At 40.3% G+C, this 21,201-nt stretch overlaps 2 protein-coding genes across 3 annotated transcripts in view; one reads left to right on the top strand and one right to left on the bottom strand.

Annotated features, from left to right (window-relative positions):
• Positions 1–1,865: 1,865 nt before the first annotated feature.
• Positions 1,866–8,290, bottom strand: GSKIP (GSK3B interacting protein). 2 transcript variants are annotated; one of them, XM_072428191.1, is made up of 3 exons: positions 8,153–8,290; positions 5,026–5,283; positions 1,866–3,255 (listed from the first exon to the last, which is right to left on the bottom strand). In XM_072428191.1, exons 2-3 carry the CDS (start codon positions 5,278–5,280, stop codon positions 3,094–3,096), a joined length of 417 nt encoding a protein of 138 aa, XP_072284292.1. In that variant the 5' UTR covers positions 5,281–5,283; positions 8,153–8,290; the 3' UTR covers positions 1,866–3,093. The 2 variants fall into 2 exon arrangements, with proteins under 2 accessions (XP_072284292.1, XP_072284293.1); XM_072428192.1 differs by having other exon boundaries at positions 5,026–5,280; positions 8,153–8,215.
• A 306-nt stretch (positions 8,291–8,596) lies between these two features.
• ATG2B (autophagy related 2B) overlaps positions 8,597–21,201 on the top strand; it is a 42,602-nt gene continuing 29,997 nt past the window's right edge. Inside the window, 6 exon segments of the mRNA XM_072427663.1 lie at positions 8,597–8,695; positions 9,879–10,090; positions 18,824–18,986; positions 19,306–19,455; positions 19,869–19,971; positions 20,232–20,394. Coding sequence (XP_072283764.1) covers positions 9,929–10,090; positions 18,824–18,986; positions 19,306–19,455; positions 19,869–19,971; positions 20,232–20,394 — 741 coding nt within the window. The 5' untranslated portion in view covers positions 8,597–8,695; positions 9,879–9,928.

The following is a 21,201-nucleotide window of genomic DNA, read 5'->3' as shown; positions in this document are numbered from 1 at the left end:
ACCTTCCTAAGTTGTGTTGTGTTGGGACTCCACAGGAAATAGGACATTCCCTCAACTATTCCTTGGTGGGAATCCCACAGGTCCGTGTGTTTCAATAGCAGTAAATGATTCCCACCAAGGAATATTTGAGGGAATGTCCTATTCCCTGTTTTATTAATCTCCATTTAATGTTGATGATGAGTGCAGTCATTTGTTATTCTTCTATATAAAGCATGCCTGGATTCCCCCATTCGGCTTTCATGACTTACGGGGGACGGGGCGCCACCTTCTCCCATATTTCATTAGCATTGAAACTACAGATTCATACCTGAAACCTTGGTGAATGATTCTTTTCATCCTTCCATATTAAGAATTTTATCTTTATTACCCAACACATCCTATGGCACAGTACCAACATCCCTCTGTATATATCTTATATTTAGTGTTTATCTTCCAAACTACCCATCCCAGCCTATTGTAGCTGATGACATCTGAATCTTTTTATATACTGGAGCAACTTGTCTTGTACCTTTATACCTTAGTATCTATACCTGTTCAAGTACATTAGATATCTTTGTGGCTAAACTAATCACACCTTTACAACTCTGTGCATACAACACCCATGATTTCTTAGTCTGTTTTATTTACAAATTTGTAACTCTCTTATATGTAAAGTCTATATTCTTAGACCAGTAATCGTATACAGTCACGTACCCCTGAGGAAGCCCAACCGGGGCGAAACGCGTTGGGATCGTATTCGGAAACACGGCCATGTAAAACCAATCGTGCTAGTAATTACCTTGTCCAATGTTAGTACCCCACTTCTGTGAATTCTAACAGAACAAGGGGATACACACTCAGCGTGGTTTATTTGATGAATATATGTATCAAGTAAAACTGCATATACACGTGCAATTCGAACACGATAAGAACCGCACAATGCATGAACGAGTGCTGTACATACAGCACCGTTCTTCTCTATGGAGAGGGGAGGGGGAGAGCGATGGAGCAGCACCTTGCTGCGCCACTCTGGGGAAACAAATTTTCTGCAGGAGGTGTTGGGAGCACCTGACAATGCTACGGGTCTAGATTAGTAGTATTAAACCTAAATCCATGGACCGGATTTATTAAAGCTCCCAAGTCAGGGGAGGATACACTTTCATCAGTGAAGTTGGTCAAGGATTTAAAACATTTGCTAGCAATTAGCAAATGCCTTTGAAGAAATCCATACCAGGTTTGCTGGATCACCCAGCTTCACTGATAAAAGTGTATCCTTTCCAGCCTTGGGGAACTTTAATAAATCAGGCTCAATGTCTTAGGATTTAAATGGGCACTTTTTTGCTAAGGCATAAACCATATGTGCATCTTAAAAAAGACCTCCTAAATGTTCCCTTTTGTTTTATTACATTTTTGTACCTGTTCCATAGGTTTACACAAATACCTGTTGATCTCTCTCTGATCCTGTGTTGCTCACTTATTAGTTAGCACTGAGCTGTCTTTATGGCTCACATCACACCTTCCACCTACTGTATGCTAATTTAATTTAATACTAAATATTTAAAATCTTAAAAATGTATGCCTAGTACTCTCTAATGATACCCGTCTTCTCACACACTTGATCTGTACCCTGGTAGAAGAGATAGGATTTTTATTTTACAGGTGAGGAGCACTATTACATTTCGAGGTATCCAGTGTCACCTCTCCGATCATTAAAGAATGAATCAGCATCATCATTTGGTCTAATTGGTAACCCATGAAGCTGTAAACCCTTATGGTTATAAAGTTTTTTGGGGTATGATTGTCTTTCTTTTCGACCAATCCTAAAATCATTTTTAAAATCATTCATTAAATAAGAGGCCATTTTTACAAAAAATAAAAAGCAGCAGGACATAAAATGTCTAAATTTAATCACAAAACCTAAAAAATATTTACAAAATCCACATTATAACTAGCAATAATAAATCACTACTTCTAGTATATCAGCCCACAGGCATATAATGTATGCTGGCTTACAGACATATGCTTTTTGAGGTCACATATATACTCTATGGGCAGATGAGTTAAAGTAAAACTCTAGGCCAAAATCAACAACATTCATCCACATCAAAAGCCATTAGTTAGTCAATTCTGTCAGAATAAGTAGCTTTAATCTAATTTTATTGTAAATTGCCACGTGCCAGATGAAAAGAAGGTGGGGCTTGCTGTAGGAGATGCTTGGTGGTGATGGAGAGTAAAGGCTATTTACACACGTCAGCTGATTCTCGTCCGATATCAGATGAGAATCTGGGGTGAGTACAGTACTCGTCTTCCATGAATCTGTTCTAGTGGATCCGCAGACAATGAATGATTATAATGAAAGTAAAGAGGAGGTGCCGCTGCATCGTTCTCCCCTCTTCATAGAGCAGAATAGAGCTGTATGTACAGCACTCGTTCATGCATCGTGCAGTCTTTTGTCGTTGGAAAGGATCATGAAAGCCTTTCCACGGACAATTATTGCACATATGTACTCAGCATAGGAGAGGTCAGGTTGGGCGTTCCGATTGTCAGAATGCTTACTACTGGTCCAAAGAGCCATCAGGAGATGGGGAATGGGCACAAACTGTGAAAACTGGTCTCACCTTTTTATGCAGTCATAAACTATAGCACAGTGAGGAGTGGGTAGATCCAAAGAGCAGATGCATCACTATGCAAATCCTTTGACTTCGAAATCAGTTCCTATATATGCATTTCAGCTGTGCATTTGCCTGCTTGTCTTGATCTTTAAAATCGATGAATATTTAATAGTATCCTAATATGCGCCCACATTAAAATGTATTTTTAACTTCTTGTATCATAAGTTGTTTGGTTAAAAGCTCTCGCAATCCATTAAATACCAAAGTTAGTGAAAAAGACTGGCTTGTTATCGCCCAATACTGGAGATTGTAATTTGGCAGGCTGTCCTCCTGAAGCGATCTGCCCATTATGTTTTATAGCCTAGGCTGCAGCAAGCACTTAGCTGCCAGTAATCATAATGAGGGGGGAGGGGGGGAGGGGGGGATATAAGAGACAGAAGAGGGTGCTGGGAAGGGAGCAGATGATTCTGCATGATGCGGTGGATCCGAGGATGGCCGTCTATCATGACTGGGCATCTCTGTTTAGTGCTTCCAGTCTTCGCAGCAGGGCATTGCCAAAAGCCTCGCGGTATGCAGGGCTCAGGGAATCCAGCAAAGAGTAAACAGTTTCATGGTATTGGCTGTTGCATCCTGGATCAACCTGGTCGAATGCAAACCCAACCACCTGTTTGGTGTAAAAACAGACAGATAAATTGTAAACTCTATGAACTGTGATTTTTACATGTAACATGACAACTTTCAATTTTGTTTTTTTTTCCTAAAAGTTTGCTGATTAACTTAAGTCCAGCTAAGACCAGCCTGTTAACAGGAACACCAAATTAAAGATTGTCACCTTGTCAACAGAAGTGAAACATCGATAGGTAATAAAAAATAATAATTATGGATTCAAAAACTATTGACCACGTACATATACAAATCAAGACGCAATACACACCCCGTAAATACAATGGGCCTTATATTAAAGCTCTCCAAAGCTGGAGAAGATACTTTCATAAGTAAAGCTGGGTGATCCAGCAAACCTGGAATGGATCTGGTCCAGGATTGAAAACCTTTGCTAACTTTTAAGAAATCCATTCCAGGTTTGCTGGGGTCACCCAGCTTCACTGATGAAAGTGTATCCTCTCCAGCCTTGTTGAGCTTTAATAAATCATGCCCAATATGTCAACATTCAACTATTATTATATACAATTTCTGACAAAAAGTATGTTGACACCCCTTCCCCTGAGTTTTAAGTATTTCCATTAAAGGATGCTGTTGATACTATAGCATACAATGACAACTGTGTTCCTCTATCCTTGTGGTAATAGTTTGGGGAAAGCCCTCTTTTGATTTAGGATGATTATGCCTCTATGTACAAAGAAAGCTCAATACAATCATAGCTTGATGAGTTTGGTGTGGAGACACTCAAGTGTTATTAATAAACAGGATGTATATACACAGCACTTTACATTAAATATGGTGATGGTTTGGTGTCCACAACCATTTAGTAGGACTGCTACATGTTAAAGCAAAACGTCTAATTTCCTCTACATTTTTCTTTAGATAAAGATAGAGCTAATTGACAAGAGAGACGTACAATGTCTCCTTCGTCAAAAAATAAAGCCCTGGCTCCTGGTGGCTTCGTTTTATTTTGTTTGTTGTTCAGGTTTCCGCCAGGATGGATGTCAGAATAACAGATGATGAGCTAAAACAAAAAGCCTCTACACTCTATGGTACAGTACTGTAAAGCTCAGCTCTGTGTGCAGCAGTGCCACGCATAGAGCCAAGCGAGGGAGTTACATCTTCGGTGGCTATCCAAGGGCCAAAGAGGATTGCCCTGTTCCCTGAAGTCAACAGAGGATTCGAAGGTGAAGATGGCGGATGCAATGATAGGTCCTGGACCTGTCATCAATGCAGGGTGGCTGCATATAGGTAAGTCTGCACCATAATTGCTAAGTACGCTGTGCATTCTTGCAGAAGCTCACCAACCACCAATGAATTTAGGTGATTTCTAATTTGTTTTTCAAGTAATTTAATTAAACCTATGTGTTATATAAGTCCATGTGTTTAAATGTAGCCAATAAATCATGTACTGCAGTGTTGTCCCAGCCCCTTTTAGTTGGGCGCACCACCCAGCACTTTCAGTAACCACCCGGCTGTTTTTGCGTGGTTACTGAATAGCTGGATCACAATACAGGCTGCCACCCACCTACAATTTCTTAACACCCAGCTTAAAAAAAATTCAGGGTTGAATACTGTATTAGAGCATTATACTGATATCTTACTCTGCTTAGATCACAAACTTATGAAAATAGAACAGCAGAAGAAATACAGAGGTTTGATGCATGTCCAACTGGGGATTTTTCCATTTATTTCCTATTCTTTGTACACAGCAGTAAGGTAATAGAAATATTTCACACATCTCTTGGACAGAAATATAAGCAAGAATAGTTACCCTTAGTCCAGCATCTGTAAGTTCAAGGCAGTATCTGGTCCCTTCCTTAATCTCCACATTGATATATGCCATATCCACTGCACATGGCAAGTTTTTAGAGACAAACATGTTGGTGACGGCAAACAATACATCATTTACAATGGCATCGGCTTCCAGTCTCATGTCTTTCACCTCGGCCCCTTCCACATCTGTGTCAGAATCTTGATCGTGGATAGTGTTAATAGGCAAATCCATGGAGTTGTAATCAACTTCCATCTTCTAAGGAAAAAACAAAATTATTACATTGCACAGAATATAACTGGGTACTAAAGCTTTAAAGTAAAGATAACAGAGGCCGCTGATCCAGGGAACATCCGATTGTCTCATGGAATCAGCAAAGAATATTTGTCCCCTGTTGAAGCAAACTGTACCAGGGTTTTTTTGCCTTCCTCTGGATCAAGTATATCTATAGGGCTTTAGATCTGGGATTTGCTTGTTTCCCTAGTGGTTAAACTTGATGGACGTATGTCTTTTTTTAACCTGACTATGCAACTATGTAACATTAAAGAAGTATTCAATAAAAACATTATAAAGATTTCTCTGAGTTGGTAAGAGCAGATTGTGGAATCAGAAGCAATTCTTGGGAAGCAGATATTGGAGTTGCACCAACTCTGACACAAAATAATTTAAATTGAAAAATATTTATGTTAGACTAATATACTTATAAGTAAATCCACATAAAGACCAAAAATCACTTGTGATTGTGAGATTCACCTGATTTATTATAAAATTTGTGTATTTATATGATATAATTTAGATTATTCAAGAATACCATATTCTACATAAAGATTCCCTATAGATCTGTCATAAATCCATTGGGAGGGTTGTCTATAATTCATCCCTTTAGATCAGAGTTCCTCCAGACATTGCTAGGGGTTCCTTGAGCAATGAGCAGTTTGTGCCCCACAGGTCAGTCGGTGACATCAATTATCTTTTTGGCTGTCTGTAAGGGTGACATTCTTCCCAACAAACCCCATGCAAAAATAGTGTGATCAGTGGCTATTGCAATTATAGAAGAAGTTCCCTGAAGACCTGAAAGTTATTTCAAGGGTTCCCACATATTAAAAAGGTCCAAAAAGACTGCTATAGTCTATAGATAATTATTAATTGAGTAGAATTCCCTTTATATCCTTGCAGAATAATAGCACATTGCTCAGTATGTACCCAGCTCAAAGCAGAGGCGACCTTTGCTCTCCACATTTGTATCTACAGAATGCAGTACAATACCATGGGCAGCACAGTGTCTCAGAGGTTAGCACTCTGGCCTTTGAAGCACTAGGTCTCAGGTTTGAATCTCGGCCAGGACACTATCTGCATGGAGTTTGCAGGTTCGCCCCGTGTTTGTATGGGTTTCCTCCGGGTACTCTGGTTTCCTCCCACATCCGGTTCCCCCCCTCCAAAAAACATGCAGTTAACCTAATTGGCAACCCCCTAACATTAACCTTAGACTGTACTAAAGACATATGACTATGATGGGGACATTAGATTGTGAGCAAAGGACTGGTTAGGTATTTCTAGCAAGCTGCCTTGGTGAAAAACTAACTTTGCTTTGTTTTGCCATTTACATGGCAATGTTCAGTTATCTTCTACCACTTTTAATCTTAAATAAGAGATCAAGTAAATGATCGAAACAGAACAATCTACCAGCCAGCACTTGTGAAGCTGAAGCTGGGAAATAAGTTGCCAGCATCAATAAAGTTTATTGAAACATTTAATTAAAATTAAAAAAAAAAACGCCATATTTCTCTACGTTTCCGCCAGCGTTTGTGCATGCATAGCTCAGCTTTGGTTGCCAGGACATCAACACTTGCTGGGACCGAATGAACTCTTGGATGCTTGCACAGGAGTAACCTTATCCCAGCCAATCAAGATAACATAGATTAAAATAATAGGGGAGGGTTATGATGGGGGCGCCCTCCGAGGGAACGGGGTCAGGTAAGTATACTGGGAGTTTAGTTCCACTTAAAGTGAATTAAGACAATATATATATGCAGAATGGTGGCTCAGTGGTTAGCACTATGGCCCTTGCAGTGCTGTGTCCCTGGTTCAAATTTCATCCAGGACCCTATCTGCATGGAGTTTGCAGGTTCTCCTCATGTTTGCGTGGGTTTCCTCCCACATTCCAAAAACATGCAGTTGGGTTAATTGGCATCCCCTAAAATTGACCTTAGACTGTATTAAAGACACATGCATATGGCAGAGTCATTGGACTGTGAAGCCCTTTGAGGGACAGCTAGTGACATGACTATGGGGTTGTACAGCGCTGTGTAATATGTTGGTGCTATAAAAATACTGTGTAATAATATTATATATATATTACCTACATGTATGCTGCCAAATGTGGGGCAAAGCTGTGTAAATCCAATAATTTAATATATAGAAATAACATTTTTTAAAGTAGAACTAAAAGCAAATATAAAAAAATTGGAAAGTCCCTTCTGCATTAAAATATGCATGCCTTCCCATGGAACAGAAAGAAGGATATGGGCAGATAAAGGGAGGCTGGCACCACCCAACCTGTACCGAATAAAAAGAAAAAAAAGATGTTCTCCCACTCCTTTCCTCGGTGTCGGATCTTTGGCTATCTCTATTGGCCAGGTGTGTGCCCGTGGGCGGGGAAGGGTCGTGTGCTGGCAGCCCCAGGGGATATTAGGATACCCGGTGTACCCCAACATCCTGCACAGCTCAGTGTAAAAGAAGAATGTGATCTGGCAGGCAAGTATGTTGTATTGCAGAGGGGATGTTACCTGTACCTTCTGCAATAAAAATCCTGCTGCTCACAATTTTGAAATGCAGAACTGTAGTAGGTAAAGCAGCCCGCATACATATGTACAACTGTTTGCCCAAAGCTTAAACCATTTCCCACTTTCATCCACAAAATTATAGATATAGTTTTGATTTTGCACACACTTTAAGAGGATTTTTTTTTGGCAGACTTGAAATTTGGACATTTCCAAGCCTCTAATAAAGGAGGCACAATAGTCAGCCATGTCTCCACGGTTCTCTCTCAGTACTTCATTAGAATGCGGGATAGTACAACTTCCCTGACCCCTAAAACCCCAAACCATCTCTGTCCTCTCATATTTACCTTCCAGATTCCAGAAGCACAGGTCCAATTTCTAGAAGCTCACAGCACTTCCGGCATCAACAATGCTTTTTTTCTGACGTCACTTCCTACTAACCTATACCTGTCACAAAGTGTCTCTTAATACCTTACGGAGTTCTAGTATCGCCGCCATTTTTTTGAAGACCACACCAATCAACAGAGCGCAGTTAGGACTCCAAATAGATGGCTCCTAAGTGAAGACGAAATGTAGGGTGGCTTGTCATCACCGTAAAGGCATTGCCTTTTTATTTTACCATTCACCAAATCTTAAATTCAATGGATATTCCATCGCTTATTTCTAAATTGTGGTGAGCGTCGCATTGGTGTATTTCTGGACATACAGTTTCCTTTGTGACGGGGCTATTGGCTATTGCCAGAAATAAAGATGGCGGTCTAGGGTAGTTAAGAAGCTTCCGTGTGGGAAAAGTGACGTCATTGTTTATGTCCAGATAGCACATCAAGCCGAACCGGTGCAAGGGGGAACCGAGGGTTCGGCTGGCTCGGGCCTATTAGGGGCATATGCAGGTCTGGGAAACTGGCAGAGGCTTTGAGTGTGTAGATAGGCCCCAAATACAGCCTGACAGCCACTGACTGTGTGTGTGTGACAGTGTCATTGCTGGTGTATAATTGTGTGTGTTTATTGTGTATATTGCACACTGCTAGTGGACAGTTATCCCCCTTCCCCCTATCTGCCTGTATGTGATGGTATCCTTGCTTGGTTTTGCATTTGATTGTGTAACTGTCCTTTTTTGTGTTACTATCTCCCTCTGCTATTGTGTGTTACTTCCCCCACCTCCTAGATTGTAAGCTCTTTGGGTCAGGGTCCCCTCCTCCTCCTGTGTCACTGCCTCTTTTCGTCTGTCATTTGCAACCCCTATTTAATGTGCAGCGCTGTGTAATATGTTGGTGGTATATAAATCCTGTTTATTAATAATATTTATCCAGCTTGTTTGTGTTACTGCACCACTTTTGTCTGATGTCTACTTGTATCCTCTTGTGTTATAGCGCCACCCTCTGCTTGTCACTATTTGCCCTGCTTTGTGTGTCCCTGGATCATCACAAAAACAGCTGCAGCAGTTGTGTGGTTCTTGCAGTGCAGGGATCTCCCTTGTCTTATAGAATCATGTGCAATGAATTTGCTTTGTGTGGGTCTTTGCAGCCCATTTATTCTTAAACTGCCTGCTAGCATTGAAAATAGACACGTGCATCTTTTCTTCCTTGGTATATGTTTGTCTTTCTGTATGTTGCATTTCTTGTATACTATATTTGACTCTTGCTGTGTGTTGTTGTGTTGCAGATGGTCCGTGTCATTCTGTAACAGGTGTTGATGACAGTTTCTGTCCGTCTTGGTGTTATCAAGCAGCTGGGAAAATGATTATATGACGTTTTATTCTCTGCCCGTATCGGATGCCACAGAACCATGGCACAGAACCGGGTGTGATTGATATTTCCTAGTTATGTGGTTGTGTGTGTGTGATCATCTATATCCCTGATCTTGTAAGATTGTCGTGCAGTGTGTGTGATTTGCCGAGTGCCTGGCTACAACTCCCCCAACTTTTAACGCATGATGGTCTGCTTTTTATACTGAGCCACTGATGATTGGGTTTGGTTAGGACGATGACTTTTTGTGATTGACTGGCCAACTATACCAACAAATTGACTGTATGATTGCTATTTTGTGCAAGAATTACATTTTGCCATTTGTCAGACTTTTTAGATTACAACTGGGACTCTTGGAGTCCTCTTGGTCTTGCAGCCATGCCGTGGCCCTTCTCGGAGTCCATCAAGAAGCGGGCCTGCCGTTACCTTCTGCAGAGATACCTGGGCCACTTCCTGCAGGAGAAGCTCAGTCTGGAGCAGCTTACTCTAGATTTGTACCAGGGAACCGGCTCCTTGTCGCAGGTTCCACTTGATAAATGGGTAGGTGTGATGTTTGTTGCAATATTTTAATTATATCTGCAGCCTAATCTTCATATTTTTTTAGGTAAAGGGGAAGGTTTAGAACTTCAATGCAGGGCCAACAACTCATTAACTTTAATGTCGCCCCACTCTTAGGGCATCATTAATGTTAAGGAGTTGCAAATGTTTCCCACTTCCTTCCTCTAGGTTCAACAATGCTGAGTACTTCTGGGTATGGAGGAGCATGTGACTTGATCCGTTTCTCATGTGTCAATGCTGGGGATTGGTCTGGTATTGTCACATGGCAGCAGGGAGACCGCACTTAGCCCTGTGTCAGCACCTATTAAATCGGCAGTCGCCAGTGGTGGAGAAAATTTTGGTGGTCTGCGGCTCTGACCAGTGCGCCCCCACCCCCCAGCGGTGTCTTTATCCTGACCCCGCTGGTTTTGTCCCCTGTATGGACACAACTGGCCCATTGCAGGCTCAGACCTGCTTGCTAAACATCCTGCGGTGACAGGAGCGCAGGATTGTGGACATAACTTTTGTTGCATCCACAGCCCTGCGCTACTGTCCCCCCCGGATTTAGCAAGCATTTTGAGCCTGCGATGGAAGAGTGAGCTGGTTCTGGCATCATGACATCACTCTGGGTGAAGTTACTTCCTCTTTGAATGACACAATGATTCCATGGATTTAGTGGTCCATGAGGTCCGAAAGGTTGGTGACTATTGTATTAAATCATGTGGGTGTATAGGTGAATGTTTGCTGCTGGGCTGTAGGGGCATTAAAGTGAATCTGTTTCATTTGGTAAAGCTCAGGTATACATTCACTGAAAAGTGGTGTTCTCCAAACCAAATTATGTGGTAACCAAGTTATAAGTCATCTCAGTGACTTGATTACAATTTTCTAGATTGTAAGCTTTTTCGGGACAGGGTCCTCTCCTCTTCCTGTGTCGCAGTCCATATTGGTCAGTCATTTGCAACCCCTATTTAATGTACATCGCTGCGCAATATGTTGTCGCTATAAAATCCTTTATATAATAATTCTAGTTCACATCATTACTGTGATATTATTCGGACCCCTTTCACTTTTTTCAAGTTGCGGTCTGATGCTAGAATCTTTTATTTTCTCTCATTAATCTTAGCTCAGTACCTGATAATGACAAAATGAAAACAGAATTTTAGACAATTTAGTAAAGAAAACACTGAAATATAGCTCAGGTGCCCCCTATTACTCTTGATCACTGCTGAGATGTTTCTGCACCTTGACTGGATTCCTTCTGTGGTAAAATAAATTGATGGGATATGCTATGGAAAGGCACCCAGCTCTCTGTAGAAGCCCTCATAGGTCATGAGATCAAAGGGATGGCATGCAGAGCCTAGAGACAGGATTGTTGCACAGTTCTGGGGAAAGCTATAAAATTCTGCTGCAATGAAGGTTCCAGGAGAGCACAGTGGTCTTCATAATTTTCACATGGAAGAAGTTTGGCAATACCAGGTCTCGAGCTGCTCGCCTGGCCAAGCTGAGCAGTTAAGGTAGAAGGGCCTTGGTGAGAGAGGTGACCAAGAACCAGATGGCCACTCTGACTGAGCTTCAGAGGACCTGTGTAGAGATGGGACTAAATTCCAAGAGGACAACTACAACTTCAGCCCTTGACCAATCTGGCTTTATGGCCGAATGGCTTTATGGAAGCCTCTTCATAGTCCAAAAACTCAAAAAGCCCACTTGGCGTGTTCAGACTGGGCTGAAGGCTCAACTTCCACCATGACAATGACCCAAAGCACACAGTGAGGACAACACAGGAGTGGTTTAGTTTACAACTCTGTAAATGTCCTATAGTGGCCCAGCCAGAGCCCTGACTTGTACCCTATCAAACATCTTTGGAGAAACCTGAAAATGACTGCCTGACAGCCCCAATCCAACCTCACTGAGCCTGAGGATTTGCAAAGAAGTATAGCCGTGTGTGCAAAGCTTGTTGCATCCTATTCAAAATAAGGCTGTAATTGCGGCCAAAGATTTAAAAGGTCTGAATAGTTAAATAAATGTGATTTTTCATTTTTTACTCTTTTAATAAATTTACAAAATTGTATGAAATTTTTTTTTTCACTTTGTCAATATGGGGTACTGAGTGTAGATGAAAGGGGAGATTACATTTAAACGATTGTAGAAACAGTGGTGATTATTTGTGAGCTGAAATCTGTCCGTTATGATGATGGTCGCAATCTTCCTATGTTGAGCTTGTTCATGTGTATACAGAGAAACTGGATAAAGATCTGGACAATCAAACCGAGTATGTGCTAAGAAAAAGTAAAGTATTCGAGTAAAAACTGATTTATAATTAGTGTTAGGTATCTAGGCTGCTCGGCGTATATGTCGTCCCAGAAGTTCCTGGTAAATTTCAGTGGGGCTGTGCTTGACCATTCCATCTGTACAGATTACAGCCATCTGTAGCATTAACAAAAACTCAATGAAATATAGAGATAGGGGGAAAGAATTTCTTTTTTTTTTTTTTTTTTTAAGGCTGACTATTTTAGTGGCTGTAAATACACTCTGTACATTCAACCAAATACATGATACAGTATTATAATGTTTATGTGGCTCGTTTTTAGGCACTTCACCGATGGTTAATAGGACATAATACTTGACTATAAAAAGTTGTAAGTTAATACCTACATAAAAAGTTTAGGGCAAAATTTCAAAGGGTGTGTGCTGATATAGATGGAACGTGTGGCCCAACGTGTTTTGCTGGTTAGGTTTCCTCGGGATGGGGGAACCAGTGAGTACACTTACATAAACATAAGTGTTAAAAAAAAATTCAGTGATACAATAATGGTGATTTTTGAGATGGGTTAAAGTCAATTTTCCAGCAAGTATAATTCATATTATATCTTATTATAGTAAAAAAAATCTACATGACATCTGTAGCATTACTTGAGTAATATGAGACATTTGCAATAGGACAGCTTTGATTACTCTCAATCACAGGAAAATATCTTTGGCCCTATGGGTAGTTTAGATCTGAAGCTTTCATTAAAAGTGAGCTCTACTTTAGAGTTGCTTTTGTGTTCCAGTCCTAAATTGGTCACATTTGATACAGGAATATGTTTAGTTATTTACCAGCATTGTCGCCTTTCTAATTTTTTGAGAAGCTCAATTTGTATATATTGTCCAAGGAGCATTGCATGAAATCTCCATACCTGGGCTGGGTTCCTTCTGTGGCATTTCACTTGCTGACCTAAACAATCCGCCTGGGTTTATGTATGCAGCACACTAAGCTGTGAGTCTTCTAGTCATTTTCTGCTTTGGGTCTCTGGAAGTATTGAAGAATAATACTAAAGCAATTAGTACTTTTGGAACAAAGTTCCTACTTGTTCTTTGTCTGGAGCTCAGAAATTATTGAAGGTTGGTACCAATAGCTTAGCAACTGATGCTCTTTGAAGGTCAATTACGTTGTCCCCTGTACAAGCATGTTATGTACAATGACATGGCCTAATATTTATGAATATGAATGATTATTGGGGAATTCAAAGATCTTTCCAGGCCAGATGGTGATATAATCCCCATTGTGTTCCAGTTCTGTATTGATGGACTCTCAGGGAGTAGCCGTGTGGGCTCCCATATTCTTTTCTGAGCACCTTGCAGATTGCTGAAGATTTCATTGCTCAAATACATAACATTAAACTTGGATTTGTTTCTAAAACAATTCTTTGAAAAGATAGGTATATAATGGATGCCCGTTTCAGCCAAGTGTAAATGCCTTTGCCCCAGCATAGCCCCATCTAGTGGGCATGTATAGTAATTGGCAGGAATATTTACCTGGCCAATTGATGGTTTTTAGTTGTAGTGTCTTCTAGGTCCTTGGTGCCCAACCTGAAACTGAAGGGCTGCATGCCACCCTTTGGCACTTGGAGCCTCTTAAGAACGCTAACCTGTTTTAGTGCTCACCGTAATAAAGGAAAATGATTCTACAGACTGGCTGGTTTAGTTTCTTTTCTTTAGTTTTAGTTCATTTTTTTGGCTTAACTCTTTATCTTTCTAACAGCTTTTCTTTTGGTAATGTCAGGGCTGCACATGAAGCCCCCTGAGCAAAAATTTGTACCCCAGTGTTCTCCCCAGCCCCTTTTAGCTGGTTAACCCGGCTGGTTACTGATGAGTCTGGTCACAATACAGGGGCCACCACCCACCTACAATTTTTTTTGGGTGCAAAGAAAAAATCTGGGTTATACACTGTAAGTTCATTTTTGTTTGGTTTTTAAATATCTCAATCCTGTTATGAGTCTACCATTGCTCTATATACCTAAATCCTCATCATACACTGCGCTGCTAGTTTTACCTAAAACTTTGCTAAGGTCCTAAGATGTAATCTAGGAATATTTGTGAACAAGCAGCATTCTCCTGTCCTCTCTCATTAGCTGTACTTTACCCTCAAGCTGTGAACTTGTCCTTTTTATCACAGTAAATATTTATGTGAAATTGTGAGGCAGACAACCTAGTACTTAAAATATTTAAATGAGTTTCCCAGTATTTGATTGTGCATCTTATTAGCATACATAACATCACTTAGGAACGTTTTGTTATTCTGCATGATGTGTCTTTAACCCACAGGCTTCAATTTAATTTGATGGATGACAGTTCTGAGGCCTTGTTTGACTTGCTTTCCATTATGTCTCTTCTGAAGTGGCAGGTAATATTTAGAACAGATTCTGTTACCAACAAGGTCAAAGAAGCTTGAAATAAAATCAACCCTTTTAGCATGTCAGTGCTGCTTGTCTTCTGCAGCCTATTTCACCATCTTAACATCTACATGTACGTTGCTGCACAACATTGCTCTGATAGTGACAATGGTGGCAGCCCCACATTTTTATTCCTGGTTTACCCTTGGTAACAAACATCTGCCCACCTCTAGCTTGCCCTAGGGTCAAGCCTTTACCCCAGAATGAGAGATGGAGGTAGATACACTTGCCAATTTGGATAGTGAAGTTAAATGGGCACGTGGCTGCCTGCTAGCCCTATTGTGTCTGATTGGTAAAGCTCTTGATGAATCGAGAAGATGGGCTACCATGGCTGATCCAGCAAACCTGTAATGGACCTAGTCCAAGATTTGAAAACAATTGCCAAATAGCAAATGCTTTTAAAAAACCCATTCCAGGTTTGCTTAAGGTGCGTACACACTTCCAATTTTTATCGTTCAAAATGAACGACGAACGATCGATTGGGCAAAAAATCGTTCGTAAAAAAGTAACCAACGACGCCGACGAACGAGGAAAGTCGTTGGAAACGAACGACCGGACCGGCGGATCGGATTGGACGACGATCGTTGAACATCGTTCGTGTGTACGGTCGTTCGTTGATCGTCCATGGGCTGAGCATGCGTAATGAACGAACGTTCGTTCACTTTCCTGTCGTGCACATAGTTCCTCTATCGCTCAAACGATCGTATCTATTGTGTGTACAATATCTACGAACGATCGTGTCGTTATCTCTATGTGCAGGATCGGTGCTATATGATCGTTCGTAGATATCGTGCAGGATCGTTCGTCGTTCGTTTTCCAACGATAATAATTGGAAGTGTGTACGTAGCTTTAGTCACCCAGGTTCTCTCATGATAGTCTATCTTTTCCAGTCATTGAGAGCTTTAATAACTCAGACCTATTGTGTGCATTCTTTCTAAGTTTAGAATTATTTACTGTTTCTTGTTTTAAAAAAAATTACAAACAAAGTTTTTTTGATGGGTAATCCAATAACAGGACTTTATAGGCCAATTGAACAGTTCTCCAAAATGGGTTAAAAGTGTAAAAACGTATTTTAATACAAATTACAATATAAAACAAAAAAATAACATAAAAACATATCTAGCACCAACATGGATCTCCTTGTAGAACCCCTCTAATATTGAGGTGTTACAACTTTCTATGCGTTTCACATAATCTGTCTGCTTCCTCAGGAGAAGGAGATCCTATATTTAAAATCATAATGGAAATTACAATGCATTTCTATACTGATAAACACTTCATCATTTTTCTCATTTTTCTTCCTACTTCCAACCTTAGAAGTAAACAATCTGGACTTGCATACGTATATTGGGTGCAAGTTGTAAAATGGAGGTCTTTCTCTTCTGAATTTCGATTTTCTAAAAGTATTAACATATACAATTGAGGAAGTATAAAAAAGTTATTTGCCTTTTGTATTATATATGTATTTATCAATATAGAAATGTATTATAAATTTAACTATGATTGTAATTGTAGATCTCCTCCTCCTGAGAAAGCAGACTGAGATTCCGTGAAACGCGTAGAGAGTTGGAACACCTCGATATTAGAGAGGGTCCAGAAGGAGATCTTTGTTGGTGCTATCAATTTTTATGGGATTTTTTTTGTGTATTTTATGATGAAATCTGTAAAAAAGCTTTTACACATTTAACCATCTTGGAGAATTGTTCAATTGGCCTATAAAGTCTCGTTATCTGGTTATCCACCCAAAAAACTTTTGTTTGTAGTTCTAATTTTGGGATGTGGCAGGAATAATTGTAGATTAGAAGGGGTCCAAAACGCTACTAAATGTTTAAATAAACATTCTGGTAGAAGTCTTGGGATCCCAGCAAAAAAAGGGGTTTACTTCTCATTATTGCTTTCCTATGGGTGTTTAAATCTCTTAAGCAAAGTCCGTACTGGTGTGTGTGTGTGTGTGTGTGTGTGTTCTTTGCATTGCTGGGTATCCTAAGAATCTGGCCTTATAAGTATGAATTCTGCTACCACTGGGCCTATCCTTCTATAGAGAAGGCAGCTCTCTTCCCAAACTGTCCCTCAATTCTTGCAGAAAAAAGTTACTGCAGCTTGATAGTGAGATGCTGTGTGCTTGCAAATTCAAAGTTTAATTTTTTGGGTATAGACACAGGACTTAACTCCCTGGTAGTGAATTACATGACTGTGTATGAAGTGTCAGAAAAGGCTTTCTTCTGGGTTGTGGAAATGCTACCTTAATTATGGATCTTGGAAATAGGGCTAGATGAAAGTGCAGTAAAATTGGTTAGGACTTCTGTGTGAAACTTTTTCAGGGATGTAACTATAAATCATTGGCTACTTATTAAAGCTTTAATGTGACCCACTTACCCCAGGAGTAATTTACCATGTACAGCCCTCATGACCCCCCACCTATTCCTCAATGCTGAGTAGCACAGCAGTATTGGGCTAAAAGTTTTTTTGCCATATTTAGCATTTGATTCCTGTTTTTTTCATTCACTTGCCTGCAATTGCTCACCTTACATTGGCGTGTGTGCGTTTCTTTTATATTCACTGCTGCACTACTTCACATTAGAGACAAGGATATAGAAAGAGCTACCAGTCGAGCATTTGAAAGGGCAGTTCTGGTGGGAAATGGTAGTAAGTTCCCCCTGGTTCTGCCTGCAGGGCTGCTTTCCCAATAGCTATGCATGTGATTCTTGCTGTTTGCACACTTACCCCTCCAATCCTATCTGAATATGTCTAATCCAGGAGTCAGTGTAACTAAGAGCCATGGTATTATTTACTCCATGAATAATTTCAGTGGTTTACAAAGCGGAGGACATCTTCTTATGAATTCATGCAGAGCCTCCCACACAATTACCATGAGCTGGCTGGCCATTTTTAGAAACCTAATGTATCCGCAGGGAGTAGGAAATGCCAGCTTATATAGGGCTGGAGGGTTTACTGTATCTGCATTGGACCACTGCTGGTCAGTTTCTATGAAAACCTCTGAAAACAATGGTTTGTTTCCTCGGTCACATTACATCCCACTGTGGGAAATGGCAATTGGAAAATCAGGTTGCATTTGACTGAAGTATGGCAATTCCAAGAGAACCAATCTGCAATGCTCTGACCACAAAAATAAACCAGTTTATGTCCGCTTGATGGCAAAGAGAACCAGTCTAGATACATTAGCTTATCTATTACACTATTAATTAGACAAAAACATTGAGTTAATTGAGAATTGAATAAATCTAGTTTTGCACAGAATGTCAAGCAAAATTTGATCAGGCAAAGTATATGCTGACCCGTGACCACCTCTGTGCAGACAAGGTGCAGTGCATTTCCACCTATATTCTTCAACAGTTGTAGTCTCACATGATGCATTGTAGTCCAGAAAAATCATCACATTAGATCTCGCAGCAATCGGGCCCATTTCTATACTTTTGTTCAAAACCTGCCTCTTGTGTTCTGGGTTGCATCAGTTTATATAGCACCCTATGTAATCATGAGATTAGTCTATAGAGAATGGTATTCCAGCTAACAGATGTGTGCACTGAATAGATGTTGGTGTTACATTATACTACACAATATTTATATAGTGCTAACATATTACACAGCACTGTACAGAGTCCATAGTCATGTCACTGGCTGTCCCTCTAAGGAGCTCACAATCTAATGTCCCTACCATAGTCATATGTCTTTTATACAGTCTTAGGTCAATTTTTTCGGGGGATACTAATTAACCTAACTGCATGTTTTTGGAATGTGGGAGGAAAGGGGAGTACCCGGAGGAAACCCACACAAACACAGGGAGAATTTACAAACTCCATGCAGATTATGTCCTGACCACGTTTCAAACCTGGGACCCAGCACTGCAAAGGCAAAGTGCTAACCTCTGAGCCACTGGAATTATATTCTTGCAGACATCGCAATGCTTCACAAGTTTTACCACTCCAAACAATTCTACCAACACCAGTTTTATTAATATGTGTTCTCCTATTTATAACGTTCTCTTCATGTTTTCTGTATGCAGAGTCTGAATGAACTAATGGAGTCTGCAGATGCTCCCCTGGAAGTGACAGAAGGCTTTATACAGACCATCTCCCTGTCTGTTCCCTGGGGCTCCTTGTTGCAGGATAACTGTGCATTGGAGGTGAAAGGCCTAGAGATGGTGTTCAGACCAAGACCGCGACCACGTATGTAATACACGGTCATCTATGCATAAAGAGTGTTTTGCTTTGTATATATTTTTTTTTTATCTATGCATTTTGGAAAGCACAATGGAATTTTTTTGCAATAACCTAATGTTCCCACTACTGTAGCAGTTATACAGCTTTCCAAACAGAGGTGGTTGCTGTCCTCAGAATTCATTGCTGATTGGAGAGCTGTTGGTTTGACTTTGCTGTATTGGTGTCAGACCACTGCATACATCATGAACATTACTTTTTGATTTGGTTTGAGGGGTGACTTGCAAAAATGACTGTGTATTTACTTTGTTTCAATTGTGTCTTGCAGGTTCTGCTTCTGAGCCTATGTGTTGGTCAAGTTTTATGGCCAGCAGTATGCAATTGGCCAGGGAGTGCCTCAGTCAGAAGCTGACTGATGAACAAGAGCCCTCTCAGCCCTTTGAGGGATTAGAGAAGTTTGCAGAGACCATAGAAACCGGTAAACCTTCTATACCTATAATGTCTTCCTATTCAATGATCTTCAAATGTTTATTTTTCCTATTTTTGTTCAGTACTTTCAGTCGTTGTACCAAGTATGTAGAGCAGGACCTGGCACATTTCCATGAGTTTTTGACAGTGACCTGGAATATGGAAGTGGATCCAGAGCTCTACTTACAGAAAGTCATCCCTGGTACTCCCTGTATTCCTTATGACAACTTCAACTTGATGCTCTTGTTTTGATGGCTGTGAAGGAATGTACACTGTGTAGGGAGCTGTATTTGCTGTCACACTTGGATCCTATTGGAATAACTATGTGCATGCAGATTTCCATCCATCATTGATGAAGTTAAACCTATAAAAATAAACATGTTATTTGTTTATTAATACCTCAACTTATGTTTTATGTTGCAGTACTGAGACGAGTCAGAGTAACGTTTATTGATACAGTGTTAAGAATAGAACATGTCCCTGAAAACTCTAAAACTGGAACTGCTCTTGAAATACGAATTGGCAGGTAAGCGAGGGCAGTTCTAAATTTTTGAACCTACAAAATGATTGTGCAGAGTTAGGTGTTAGGCTGAGTTTCCACTATATACATGCATTACATTTAAACAAAAGGCACCTATCGTGTTGTATGGTCCCAATATAGTTTATTGCAGAGGAACTTGCTAATCACCGGCAAGCTTTTAAGTAAGTTTTTAAGTAATGGGCAGGATATGCTTTGTGCTCCTGTCAGTCTCAAACTAATCAGGCCTCTCTGATGCTCTCTTGCAGGATGGTGTATTCTGATGAAACGGTGGATGAGCCGTCGGGAATTAATGTTCACAGACCATCAGCTTTCACTCGCAAAGTCCTGGGATTCAGTGGAGTTACTTTTTTCTGGGCTGAATTTTTAGCATCTGCAAAATCCTCTCCTGTTTGTTCAACCTCAAAAGTGGTAATGGAAAGACGCTTGCATTCTGTTATTAAATCTTAATCACTTGGTGTGATAGGTGGTTCCTTCCTCCTTGGGAAATTGTTCCTGTTTAGCCAGGGTACAATAACCTTACCAGGGTTAGGCAGTTAAACTTTTGTTTATTAGCAGCCTACAGTCATACGGGCTTTATCTTAGGTTCCAGAAAATCTGCATGTTTAGGTGCTAGGATTAGTGTTAGTCTCATTGTACTTGTGAACCAATGTAAGCCTTGCAGATCTTATAGATTGCTGCTATGGTGTCTCCAACTCTACTCCTCTTGATGATTCACAAAATTAAGCCTTGGAGTTGTGTGTTTTGTGAAAAAATGTTCTCAATTTTTGTAAAATGTCCCCTTATTCTTGGTAAGTGACAACAAATTCTAGAATTTCTACTTTTTCTGTTGATCTTAGGTAGATCTCCCTACTTGGAACCCAGAAAACAAATAAATAGCTTTGTATAGCAAAAGGGACAATCTCTACAAATGTCTGGACAAGTTTTAAAATCTCAGTCTAGTGGTTATCTACTTATTAACCAGTCTGGGGGCTTCACAGGGCTGCTCAAAATATATATTTGTTCTTCAAACAAATTGTCAAAAACTGCATTTATACTGGAAGAAAAAGACTACAAACATGCTACATGTGCTAAAGGTTGTATATCTGCTGCATAAGGCAGTCCGAGACTGAGGACATGGTATTGGAAACCCCTAGAGATCAAGTCTTCAAAGTCTACATAGCAAGTACCAAAGCACCCATTGTCTAATTGGTATACACTTTCCAAGTATTAAGTTGT

Source organism: Pyxicephalus adspersus, chromosome 12 (genome assembly GCF_032062135.1).
Source record: "Pyxicephalus adspersus chromosome 12, UCB_Pads_2.0, whole genome shotgun sequence".
Lineage (NCBI taxonomy): Eukaryota > Metazoa > Chordata > Amphibia > Anura > Pyxicephalidae > Pyxicephalus > Pyxicephalus adspersus.
This window is presented reverse-complemented; position numbering and strand designations above follow the sequence as displayed.